Source organism: Bombus flavifrons, chromosome 1 (assembly GCF_040668555.2).
Source record: "Bombus flavifrons isolate JBK064 chromosome 1, iyBomFlav1_principal, whole genome shotgun sequence".
Classification (NCBI taxonomy): Eukaryota; Metazoa; Arthropoda; class Insecta; order Hymenoptera; family Apidae; genus Bombus; species Bombus flavifrons.
This window is the reverse complement of record NC_138442.1, coordinates 10,399,333-10,412,625: the sequence shown is the minus strand read 5'-3', so window position 1 is coordinate 10,412,625 and position 13,293 is coordinate 10,399,333. Positions and strand designations below refer to the sequence as shown.

The 13,293-nt window shown below is 46.5% G+C and overlaps 2 protein-coding genes across 10 annotated transcripts in view; one reads left to right on the top strand and one right to left on the bottom strand.

The window, feature by feature from the left end:
* hiw (MYC binding protein highwire) overlaps positions 1-13,293 on the bottom strand; it is a 264,809-nt gene that overhangs the window by 234,676 nt on the left and 16,840 nt on the right. The window lies entirely within an intron of this gene.
* The window catches only part of LOC138186472 (uncharacterized), a 118,829-nt gene that overhangs the window by 98,910 nt on the left and 6,626 nt on the right, over positions 1-13,293 (top strand). The window contains exons 1-2 of one of the 3 annotated variants that reach the window (XM_069126386.1): positions 1,303-1,405; positions 8,220-9,002. In XM_069126386.1, coding sequence (XP_068982487.1) covers positions 8,841-9,002 — 162 coding nt within the window. In that variant the 5' untranslated portion in view covers positions 1,303-1,405; positions 8,220-8,840. Of the gene's footprint in view, positions 1-1,302; positions 1,406-6,920; positions 8,009-8,219; positions 9,003-13,293 lie in introns of those variants that run through there. The other 2 variants (XM_069126395.1, XM_069126405.1) reach the window with 2 other exon arrangements.

Below are 13,293 nucleotides of genomic sequence, written 5' to 3'. Positions count from 1 at the left end.
GCTTTCAAAATTGAAGAGAGTGTAATATTTTTGGAGCGGCAGATTTAAATATCCTTCGATTCTATTCGTTTTAAGGGGACCGTGAACGATTCTAGGCAGCATGTCAATTCGATTAGTTCGGATTTCTAAATCCGACGTTTATATTTAGATCCTCTCGATGATGATTTTAATTTAACCGTTTCCACTCTTCCTCGTTAAACAAAGCATCGTGACTTTTTCATTCAGCGAAAGCCATTTTATCTGCTAACATTTAAGCAATTTGTCTATAAAATGATAGCAACGCTCCATGCGAAGCAGTAATCGCCCTAAAAAAAAAAAAGAACAGCATATTGATGAAATAATCGCTGAAAATAGCACTGGTGACTGGTGGCTACGAATGTTCGGCAATGTTATCAGTCGCGCCTTATCGTTCACGATAAGAAATTTGCCTGTGCGACACGGAGAAGGGATCGAACGGGGAAGAGAAAGAAAGGGAGAGCAGAGCGAATAAACAGCGAAGATTCGATCGATACACCGATAAGATAACGCGTCAACTACGCGAAACGAACCTTTGAATAAAACACCGATCCGTTTCCACGCCGTTCCTATTCGCACGGGAATTCAACTATTAAACGCTTCAATTCATAAATTCGTTCGACTCGAACAGCGTGGATTTTGCAGCAAACGAATCGTATCGGTGGCAGGCTGACTCGGTTTCGCGTGTACCCTTTTCAACTACGGTCCTCTGCATTCACGCGTACCCGTAGAGGTTGTGCGCGAAACATTGTTGGTATGGCTCGATACGTGACCTACGTTTACGTGCAAATATTTCATGCGAGCACCCGGAGTAAAAGAGAGAGAGAGAGAGAGAGAGAGAGAGAAAGGAAGTCCAACCGACTGCCGCGTGCTGTGCAATATCTTAAAGGTGCAAGGGCGAATCGATTTGATACACGCGAAAATAGAGTCCGGCGGGGCTGGGGGCGAGAAAGAACGAAGAAATGGTACGATAACGGTGCGCCGTACAAATATAAGTTTGTTGCTGGACGAGACTTTATCCTCTCTTCTCTGTTCTTTTTCTCATTCTCCATACTCTCGAAGGACAGATACACCGAAAGGAGACGAAAACGGATAACAACGCACACCTCAAGACGGCAAAAGACCGACTGGAAAGCACGCGAGGGAGGGAAGTCCACTTGTTTCGGTGGGGGTACGGTTTTCCGTGCGGCACGAGAGCAAGTGGAGAGGAGAGTCGTAGAGTGGGAGGTTCGAGCAGGAGGGTGGTGGGGGATCCAAGAGAAGAGGGGATACTCGTGTCGCGCGATAACCGTCGTCGAGGTGCAAACCAGCCGCGAATTCGAAAGGCGGCCAGTTGCTGTTCGCGCGTCGTCTGCGTCGCGTCGCGGGTATATCGTGTCGAGATATCGAGGTAAAGATCATCTTGTCTACGCATCATCTTTATTTTGTACTCTCGCGACGTTCAAGTCGTTCCCCACCTCTCGAACGATTCTACGCGGTTAACGTAGTTTACTACGCAACAACAGTGTGTTTCACCTTCGATCGTTTATCATACTTTAAGAATAAAGAGGAAAAAGAAAAAAAAAGAGCACAAGTCCCTTCCGGATTCGAGAAAGTGTCTAACAACAGGAGAACCTGTGAAAAGTTCACTTGATCGAGGATCACACGACGCAAAAGGTTACAGAGGCGTCGATCGCGCGCGGCTCTTTCTCTCTCGATCCTCGAGACGAACGCTTGACCTTCTATCGGTGACAACTCGTGCGAGCCGCGGGGAACATCCTCGAAAGATCATTGCATAATTCTGACACAGCGGCAGCATAAACGATGACGTTAGAACGAACGCGTCGCGAAATCCCAATGGATTTTTCCGTAGATGAAGCAAACAGTGGGTGTGCCTGTCCGCCTAGAGCCACGTAGATGAGAACTCGGTCAATGAGTCGCGTTATCTCGTCCACAACCACCAACGATGTCGCGGAAATAGGACTGACAGTCGATCTCGAGAACAAATCGAAACTTCGGATACCCGATGGATCGGTGTCTGATTATCGAATCGTTCCCGTAACGCATCGTTTCCCACGTGGCACATACGTGCGTGCGGTCGCGCGCGTGTCAGCCGTGTATCGTCTTCGATAGAGCTCCGCTCCGATAGAGGAATTCAATTTAATCGTCGATCAACTCGATCGTTCATCTCCCTTCCATCGCTACGAACGTTTTCTCCTCCAACTTAGTCCCACTTTTTCACATTCTTCCTAGGAATAAAATCCTCTTGTGAAACTTCTTCGACTACTAATTCGTTGATTTCTTCGACCAGCGACGAACAATAACTTGACACTGGCAAACCCATAAATGGAACAACGTATGGTAATTGTTCACACCAGACGCGTCGTCCGGCACGCAGCTGTCGATCCACCGAGACGTTCTGCCAACATATTTTTCCTCGCAGCTGCATAGTGTACAACACTACACGGCGTATATATGTATAGGTTTCGCGTATCGAAGGGCAACTATATCGGTTTCCGATGCGATCGTTTAGTCGCAACTGCACGTTTAACGTCGTTCGAGGCTACGACATCGATGCTTCCGTGTTTACCCTATGCTTGCGCCAAATACCGAAAGAAATTTCACCGGTGCCCAACTCGGATTTCCCACGATTTTTTTTCCCAAAAACTCGACGTATGCACCGCACTCGACCTCTCGGGTGGAGCGCACTCGCGCGGTAAATTGGCTTTGCCCGATGCACGCGTTTTATCGCGCGTAACGATTTGTGTAACAGCATAATTTCTCGACAGGTTCGTTCGTAGCGGATAAAAATAACGATCGCCAGAGCTCGCTCTTCACCGCTTCGACTCTCTTTCTCTCTTTCTCTCTCTCTCTCTCTCCCTCTCCCCACTCCCCACCCTTACTTCTTTTTGTAAAATTCATGGATCTAACGGAAAATCTGTTTCCACGAGAGAAATGTCATCCGAATAATCGAAGTAAATGATTAAAATAGGTCAATGTACAAACGATAACAGTCGCGCGCTACTTATCGAGGATTAACGTATCGGGTATACGACATCGTTTCGAATCACAGATGATATTGGCTTGATACCGGGGAAACGATAGCGAATCAATCGCCACAGAATCTTTTTTCATGCCTCGTAAATCGACTTTCGTCGTCGATTCTTCTGCCGCCAGGCGGACTGTCGATAGAAACAACGGAACAACTTTGTACACATATACCTTGTCCTGATAATAACGGATCGGATCGTTGGTGAAGTTCTTCGAATAAAATAACGTCCGTGGAATTCGATTGGACTGGAAAAACGATTCCCTTCTACGAGAGAATACCAGCAGCTATCCCTTGATCCGCACCACTTCCAAGAGGCCGATTAATCGAAACCCTTCAATATATATATCGGAACGATAGCTATAGCACGAGGGCCGTGATTGCGGGATTATCCATTGTCTCACTCAACTAACGGGTAGAGTTTGACCTTCGAAATATCCCATCTTAATCCCTTAAAGGCGGACGTAAGGAAGTCTCACCCCCCGAGCGAGTTTCGACGATCGAAAGGGTGCCCTTTCCTCTGCCTCTCGTTCCCCCCCGTTATCGGTGGTTGAGAATTGCCAGCGATTTACCGGTTCGTAGAAGTCACGGCGACGATAACCGTGAAACGGAAGATAAGAAATCGAAATAAAAAACGAAAACGATTGTGGTTGAAAGTGGTTGAAGAAAGAAAAGGGGGGTGGGAGAAACGCTGTTGAAAATCTTTCGCGTCTAGAATCTCGAATAAGATGCACCTTGCGGCACACCTCGAGCGTATTTTCCGTGCAGACTCGGCGAGCAGACGGGTAGACGGTCGCGTGGGCCGCGTGTTCCCGCAAGCGTATAACACGAAGGAACGCGACAAACCGTTCGAGTACGGGGTCGAGCGGAGGAAGAATCACGTAACAGGAAGCGATTTACTCGTGCGTCTCGTGGTTGTCGCGTGTCGTGGAAATCGAGTGTGAGTAGAGCAACGTTACGAAAGAGGCGAGTCCTAGGATACTACAGCACAGAATCTAAGCAAATAGCCTAGAACGGGAATATATGAATATCCATTAAGAAGAAGTAAATCAGCCGCAGCGAAATGTTTAACCAATCGACCACAAAAATCGTTCCGTGGTCGAGGTCGAATAATTTCCTCGAGAGAACATCCTTCGTTGGCAAACAAAATCTATACACATACGCGCAGCTTCTCTATCGCTCCTTCCGCGAGCTAATTTTCTATCTACGTCGGCCCAGCCTTACCACTACCATCGATTCATCCATCGACTCTCTTTCTCTCCTCTCTCTTTGCTCGTTTCGTTTCACTCGGTTCGTTTTTCTCGTTACGTATGCACGTTCGATCCTGACTAGTCTCTCTTGCTACTGTCGGTGTTTTCCAGCTGTGTCTCTCGCTGGTATACGCGTTCGTTCCTCCGAGTCTCGTCGCGGTTCGTTTGTTCGTTAGTTGTGTTGTAGCCGTGTCGCCCAGAAAGCGATGTCAGTGTGCGCCGGTGGCCAATTAATCGCTCACGCTCGATCGCACTCGCGCTCCGCGTTGTGTTGATCGGTGTCGGAGAAAAATGCGAATTCCGAGCGGAAATACGATGTACAAAGAAGCGTATCGATTCGAAGGGAAAACCGGTTGGCGCGCGCGCTCGTTACCAACTTGCGGGCGGTTCGCTTCGATCGTTTCGCGATCGTTCAACAGTTTTGCCGCGTGGTACCTTTAAACGAGCGAGGGAACAGCCGATCTGGTACACAAGAAGATCCACTCGATGTTCTCATCGAGCAGATGTGCTCGATGTTGCACCACGTCGCCTTTAATTCTTCGCCAACGACTCTTTGAATTTTCAGCTCGAGATGCGCGAGAGAGTGCAGTAATTAGAGGGGAAAGAAATGAAAGCGTTTGTTCTCTGATGGCGTGCTCAAAGGTTCGAGAAAGACTGAATCGAACAGCAGAGGGAAATTGAATGTTCGCTAAAGAATCCAGCGTCGTACTGTCGCGGTAGACTATCTGACAACTTTCAGTCGCGCCCCCTCGACGCGTAAACATAATTACGTTTATTACCATTCGCAGTGACAGACGGGATTAACGGAGACCTCGTCCGAGATGACGCGTAATGACGCGTTAAAATCTTTTAATTCGCCGAAGCGACGAACAAGAAAATCGACCCGTGTGCTCGTTAGATTAATCAACAAGTCGACTCGAGTTTTTGATATCGCCGTAAAGCTCGGCCTGTAGAAAACAGACAAAGACAGAGACAGAGAGAGGGCTAGAAAGAACCGGAAGAAATTAAGAGCACAGCCAGTCGAGAGGAGTCAAGCTCGCGGAAAAATTCTTCTCCGACCTTTTCGAATCGGACCCGCCTTTCATTCGCGCCACCCTTTTCACGGCCATTGATGCGCTGTTTCTCTTCATCCAACCCCTCTACATCGCCTTGTATTCTCGTTCGACGAATGGAAAGTTAATTCATTAAAATCGCCTGCTACCTTTCTACAAACGAACTTTCTTTGCCGTTTTCGCGCCGAATTAGCGCAAGCTTTGCCTTTTCTCTCTGAAGAATCTTTCTGTTCGTACAACCGGCTTGACTATACTAAGCCTGTGATCTCTCTTCCCGAGGGTAGTTTTGATTCCGAGCAGAATTACCAGACAAGTGAGTGTTGAGGAATACGAGTCGATGGTTCAACTTATTTTCGAAGGAGAAAAAAAGATTATTCTGCCAGGATTTAACGGTGTTTCCGAGTAAGGAACGCTGGTTCTTCGTTCGTTAAACACTGGAATATTTAAAAGCAACCACGTCGTCGGACACGAGACTGTGACACGTGCGTTCGCGCGACACTGGCCGACCTGATCTCGAGAATGCCGCGAAATTGCGGCTTAATGAACAGTCGTTTCACCGAGCAGCCGAAGCAAGGGAACGGTTGTTCGCCGCTACCTCGATAACCCGTGCATCTTTTCTTATTTCGCGCCACTCTTGAAAATACGTTCATTCACCGGAAGATCGTTCAGATACGCCCACGCTCGTATTGTTTCGATGGAATTTTTACTCGGTAGCGAAGGATCGTAGCGAGTATTCGAGAAACACAAAGAACAGTGATCGTTTCTATGGAACTAGCTAAATGAAAAGGAAGTCAGACAAATATCGTTAACCTTTTCATAGTATAACATAAGAGAGTTGAACAAGCTGTCAAATATAGCATTATAAATTTCATGTTTCAAGCGTTATTACACGTAAGGCGATTATTGAAATTTATTGCCCGTGATAAGTGGAATGTATTAAAATGTAATTCATTTTCTGACACGATCGTAGTGAATTCATCGTAGTGAAATCGTAGTCAAAGGATTAATTTCGTAATATCGATGATACGCTGACTTGTATATCTATAGGTAAAAAATTTTGTTCCATTCACTCACCTATAACTTATTATATTCTATCAGGATATCACTGTACCGTAACCGAACAATCGTCACACGCTAATTATCAGTTCCTCGATTCCAAACTAACGTAAAAATCTATAACGAATTGTAATCCTTTCTCTGTCACAACCAAACAGAATTTAGCTTACAGAGAGTTGAAAAAGTTTCACCGCGATAACGAGTAGACGTATTTGAACGGCCTCCTCGAAACTAGATCAAAAATTCCGCGCAATATACATACATACGTTTGTAAACAAGCTGATATTAGTAGATAGGAGACTCGGTGTCACGACAGTTTGATCCACGCAATTACGCAACGCTCGAACGATAGCAATTACAAGCAAACGTCTCGGCGCGCTTTTACACGATCCGGCAACGCGACGTTGTATACGACAGTGGAATACGGTAAAACTGTCTATTCCGCGTTATAACGACAGCGAAAATATTCGAATAAACACGAATAACATGACTAACTCTGTGTAAAAGTAATTATCACGCAATACGTAAAGTCCTCTTTATCGTGCAAAAGTTATTACATAACTCTAATTTTCGAGTCAATTCGATATGCATATCGCGAGTTAAATTTGCAGCAAAGCACAATGATCAAACGCAGCGAATCGATTACAGATACCGTCCTTGTTTAAACAAGATACTCTTCCACCTCCAAAATTTATTGTCACATACACACATATGTATACATATATGGAATCTTTTTAAGGAATTTTGCGATCGCGTTATACGAAAGCGCGCTAGCAATTTCCTGATCGCGTTATACGAGATTCTACTGTATTTGCCCTGGAATCGAAGTGGAATGGAGGGGCTGTTGTATGTCGTATTTTATGTTAGAGAACGTAGCAACGGTGAATTTAGTCTGCATCAGGCTGCGCTCGAGCAATCGAGAAGTACAGCGTAACTGTGTAATCGCGTTCGCGTTCCCCGAAGGCCAAAATGTTTAACTTGAAACGGCATGTGTATCGAGCGTGTGCCAGCTCGGTGCACGCGTGTCACGTGCTTTTCGAGCACCGAATCCCGTCAGGAGAGAAGTTGCGCGCCACTTGCGCGCTCCAAGTATATGTAAAAGAATAATGGCCTCGCGTATGCGTTTTCAAACGTAAATCAGTTCGGCTGGACTTGCCAACAACTGTTTCGTATGGCGTAAATCTGTGTTCTTGAAACGTTACTAGATTCTCCGAAGTCTGTTCCTTCTTCCTTCTTTTCTATTTCTTTCTTCATTTGCTTTTTTTCGAGACGAAAACAGACGACGTTGAAAGAACGATCGACCAGCAACGATTGACACGAGGAAGAAGGATCTCGCGTGGGTCGACATTCTTTAAGTTTTTAAACACGACACGCGCAGTCAGGCGACGCGTCAAAGTCCCCGATAGCGACGGAATGTAGGGAGACGTTTATAATTAGTCATGCGAGAGTACACAGAGAGAAAGGAAAGCTAAAGACAGATTATAGCGTAGTCGTGAGTAACGAGATCATGAGGATGCTTCATCGCGACGCACGCCTCTGTGATTCACTGTCATAACGATAGCACGTGTTATTCTCTTTTCGTTCGGTGAATAAAAATCGGCCAGAAGGTAAACAAAATACGTAATAGAGGGAATTCTCGTTCACGTAGACGCAGAACCGTGAACGAGATAACGATCTTGTGGGTTAGAGTGGCTCGATTTATCAAATCGGATCACGTCGACGAGAAAGTAGAGAAAAATTCGTAGAATCTTCTCGAGAGAGAGCAGGCGAGGGACGTTAGAACCACCCAAGAATTTCACCATTTTTCTATCGTTCCAGCTGGAATTTCGGACAACGTCGAATGGGAGTATAAAAATCCGTGGAAACTGGTCGTGATGCTGAACGATGTTGCACGGTATCGTGGGTGTAATTGGATGTTTCCGGTCGAACGAAGGAAAATAACGACGGAGATGACGTCGTAGTCGAACTGGAACCGTCTCGCGACAGCTCGAATGACGACCTTTCGGAGTGAAGCATCTACGAAAGTTGTCCAGAAGGAGAGATTATGATCCTGACTGCAATATGACCGACAGAATTACATAGTGGCGCGTGGCGTGTCAGACCCGACACGGGACTAGTGCGTTCTCCGCCCTTTTCGCCGAGTATCATCGTGTGATTTGTGTTTCAACGTCGTCGTTATATATCGTTCAAGGGGGGGCTTTCTGGAGAGTGGTGTGATTGGATTCGTGGAAAATCCAAGACGCAAACATGTCGAGACGGCATCCAAGTCGACTCGACGTAAAATCAGCTAGTACGGACTGAGTGTAAACGCGTGAAAAAAGAGGCTACTGGTTAAAATAAAGGGAGCAAAGACGGTATAAAAGAAGACGAGAAGAGAGGAGAAGAAGATAAGAGAAAAGGAAGAAGAGGGTGGATCGAAAACGTGAGCCGAGGCGCAAGATGGGAGCAACGAAATTCGTGTTGGGAAGCGCTATCCTCGGACTCTTTTGGTGTGGCTTGTTCAAGGGTGCCCTAACCAATTCGATGAACAGGTGCGACTATCCTCCATGCTTCTGCGATCCTCACGGCAGGCTGACCTGCGACTGTAAAGAGGAAGGAGAGGTATGTTCCCCGTAGACGTAGCCTAAGAAACTCTGCTTATCTCTCTAACGTTACAACGCGACTCGATCTTATCGTACGAGAAATATACACCTAACACGGTCGAGATCGTGGAAGGAAATAAAAGGAGAGAGACGTCCTGGGAGAGGAATTCGTAGGGACTAGCGAAGTTTACGCGGGTCGTTCTAAATCTCGGCGAGCACCGTTCACAACCCTCCGAGAAGAAAGAAACTTCTCTCTCCCTGTTCGGTCTGGCGCGAAATAGCTCATCGCGTTTAACTTGGCCCCTTTCGTTTCGTCGATTTCATTTCGTGCCTCTGGCCCAGGAGAGCCGTCCTCTCCGGGCCAATCGTCGTCTCGAATCTTTTCTTACTGCATCCCTCCGTCCTCCGTCTTAGATCTCTCTCTCTCTCTCTCTCTCTCTCTCTCTCTCTCTTTTGCTTCCCTATTTTACTCCCCTTCTTTCCCACGAATTCGACGATAGACCGCAGCCAGCCGTTTTTATCTCACGAAAAATCGCAGACAATGCAACATCAGGGTCCGGCAACATCTTCTTTCTTCGCCGTGCTATATTATTCCGCGATGGCTTAAACTATCGAACGAGGAAAAGATAAAGACCTAAATCGAGTCTGCACGCAACAGAGAGCGGCCGTGTGTATAACGCTCTCGATTTTTCGAGGCACGAGACTTTTTAGCGGATAAATTACACGAACGGTCGTTATCGCGGCCGGAACCCGAGTTACGTGCGATCCGATCGTCGTTCCATCATCGCGTCGATTCCACCGGAGCCACCCCTCGACTAAAAGCGTGCCGAGCCCCAGGAAGAAATATAAAGCACGCCGCAACGAGGGGTTGTCAAAATAAAAACGGAAGACAAGGGAGAGAGGCTAATCTCAGAGGCGCGTAGGGGTTCCCGCGTAAATTGCGAGGGCGGTGCGGCCAACTCACGCAGAGCAAAACCTCCATAAATTAAAGCATGTTTACGCAAATCGCAGGCCAGACGTTGCTGGCAGGTAGGTAAGGTGCGCGGCTTCTTCCCACCCGTCTTCCACCCCGCCCTTCATTCTCGCCCTTCTTCTCCGATATTTATTACACCGGACTGATTCAGGTAACAGCCCCCACCTTGGGAAAAATGCTACATGCTGGGAAAAATGACAGCCGCTCTTGACGGATCGCGGTCACGTGAAGACCTTTCTCCCGGGAAACCATCACCACCCGCTTCTTCCTTTAAACCTGCTGTTCTCCTCGTTTCTTCTTCATTTCACAGAGTATAGTAAGAATTCATTCATGAAAAGCGTGAAATATGAAAAGTTGGTAACATTGTATCGAATACCGAAAACAAATATTTAAAAACTATTTAGGTTTTAGTAATATCTTTTGCCAGATGTACATACCATCCATTTAGGATTATACGAATCCCAAGAGAGCAACATGGTTAAATCTGCCCCTGCTTTCTTTTACATTTTCCGCTTGATCATAATCATACTTCGAATCTTCGATATCGTATTTTTGATGAAATAAATGAAAAACCACGCAAGAAAATAAGACGGTTTCGAAGAATGGAAAGAAGCTCGCGAGATTCGATATATCTGGATCGAAATAGCTTGCATGTATGTCGTATGTTATTGAGAGGAGGAGTTGTCTCAAGGTCCAGCCTCGAATCACCTATTATTACACCTACGAATTCCAGTACACAATGAAGTTTCGTTTATCGCGCGCCCTTGGAAGCATCCCGGCGTCGTTATGGGCCGAGATAAAGCGTTCTTTATCCCCGGGGATACAGGTCGGTACGTTTCCAAGCGACGCGACGGGAGAATTACGCCGCGCGCCGTGCCACAGTCCAAGGCACAATGCCGTAAACTCGATCCGTAAAGCTCTCGTCCGTGACGAAATGTCCGCGGGAAGCAAACACCGGTTACACGTCGTGAAAACCAATCGGCTCGAACGTGCCGCCATTTGTTCCGCGAATGTTAAAAAGAAGTCGTAGAAGAATAAGATTTACCAGCGAAACGATAAATTTCCACGAGCTCCGAAGAGCTCGGTGAATTTTAAGTCCGAGTGAAATCGGCGACGATACATAAACTCGATTGGTTCGAGCGGCACTATTAAACGTTACGTAATAGATAGTTGAATCTATATGAATCCTCGATCCGCCGATATTTACCAGCAGAGTAAATTCTCAAAACTGACACCGTACGAACGTTTCGCGAAATTTTTACTTCCCGTTGATACAGCGTGAAAATGCTTGCTGCGAGAATTCGCGATATAGTCGCGATCGCGACTCGCGTAGGCGCCTCGTGTCGCGTGCGCGAATAAAGGAAGTGGTCGATCGTGGGTCGGATAAATTACGGATCGAATATCATCGGCGTCGAAGATCGCCTGGTCTGTCGTGGACAATCCAGACGACTGCTGCCGGATTCGACGAAGAACGTGGACGCTCCACGCGAACTCTACGCGAATTTCAAGCAAGAAATGGATTAAGAATTGTCGATAATCAGGGACATCGATTTACGATCGACAGAATACAGCGGTATTCAAAGATATCTTTGATAGACACGTCGGCGTAACAGGAGACCAATTAGCAACGAGTTTCAAGAGGAGAATTCAAATCGACTCGGCCGTTGAATAAATGAGCGGAGGCAGCCGGCACCTTTTCGCGCGCTGTCTGCCAACTTGCCGGTAAAAGGGGTGAAACGTTGCTCGCAAAAGGACACAATGTATTCCGCGAAGGGAACTCGTTTCAGGAAAACCTTAGCTAACAACGAAGAAGAAGAAGAAGTAAAGGAAGAAAATGGTGGTGAAAGAGGATGGAAAAAAGCAGAAAGCAAGAAAAAGAGGCGGCAACTTCTATAACGTATAGCGGGACCGCGAGTTCTCCCGTGGATTTCGCATAATACAGCCAGCATTTCACGAACACGCTCAGCCAATTTGTCGCGCCGTCAACTCGTGACTACGAATATATCGAGAGAGACTGGACGTCTCTCTTCCTCTCTCTCTCTCTCTCTCTCTTTTTCTGTCGTTCTCCCTTACCCCGTCCGAGTCCGACCTTACCGGTCTCTGTCTCGTTTTCTTGTTCCTCTTTTCCCATTTCCGCCGAGCTCATTGGAGTTTCTTATTCAGACCCATTATCTGCTTCTTGGCAGCCTTAGCAACGAGACGCTCGCCGGTACGAGTAATACGTAAAATCATTAGGTTCGCGTAATACGTTCAAGCTCGTATTTACACGAGCGAACCAAGACGATACCCCAACGATCCAGATAAAAAAGCCTGGCCCATTGTGTCATCGAAGAAAAGAAATTCGACGTTCCATGATCGTCTAGGAAACGATAGAAATGTCTTATCTTCTCTCTTTCTTTCGCTTTTTCTTTCTACATAGCTTCGTTTTGAAACAGGCGTGACGGTATTTTACTTTCGAGAAGAGAACACTCCTCCAGCCGTGCGTTCCGATGGCAGAGAGTCAACAGGGATAAAGTTGTCAAGCCCGCCGGCGGGCATTGAATAATTGACGATACGGTAAATAATCGAGGGAACCTTTTAGCGGGTACAGTCTTAAACTCGGTCGAATTTCCCATAACGAGAGACGTCGAAATAAGGTACGAAAGGACGAAATAAAAAACGCGAGCCGCGCTCTGTGAGGCGCGTAAAAGTAATAGCCGTAAGCACTGAGCGGGTGCAGGGAGGAGAACGTAAGGGTGCCATTTACGAGAAGGCGCTCGAATATGAAAATACTTGGAAAATGGAACCTCGATAGCGGAAACTGTCTCGAGGCACCAAACCGTAGAAAAAGGAACAACCATCTGGAACCTACCGGTGGAATTCGCCGTCGATTCGCGAAAACGATGATTACCAAGCCATTGACCTGTTATTTAATCGCCCACCACAGTTGAAAAGAAATTATTTCAACACCAAAGCGCTTTCCCGATAGAGAAAATGCATACCACCGCGGTGGATGGTTAAAATGGGAGGTGTTCGTTATTCGACTAATAGAACATCTCGTATTTCTACCGTTTCTGCGAACGTTATATTAAAAACGCGTTTCATTTACATTAAACAAAAAGAGCAGCGAGTAAGAAATAAAATACAAGGGCAGAAAGTAATAACGCCCTCACAGGGGAAACTATTTCGCATAAATCCTCTACAGATTGTAAAAGGACGTCTTTGCATTCAATGGTCTCTCGCTGTTTCCCCCTTTGTTTCTCCTGCTTAGCGAGGAAGCTCGATTTACGATACGACTGTTAGCGATTCCATAATCGAAAAACCAGAACGCGTTCGAATTTAATCCTCCGTGAGGCCA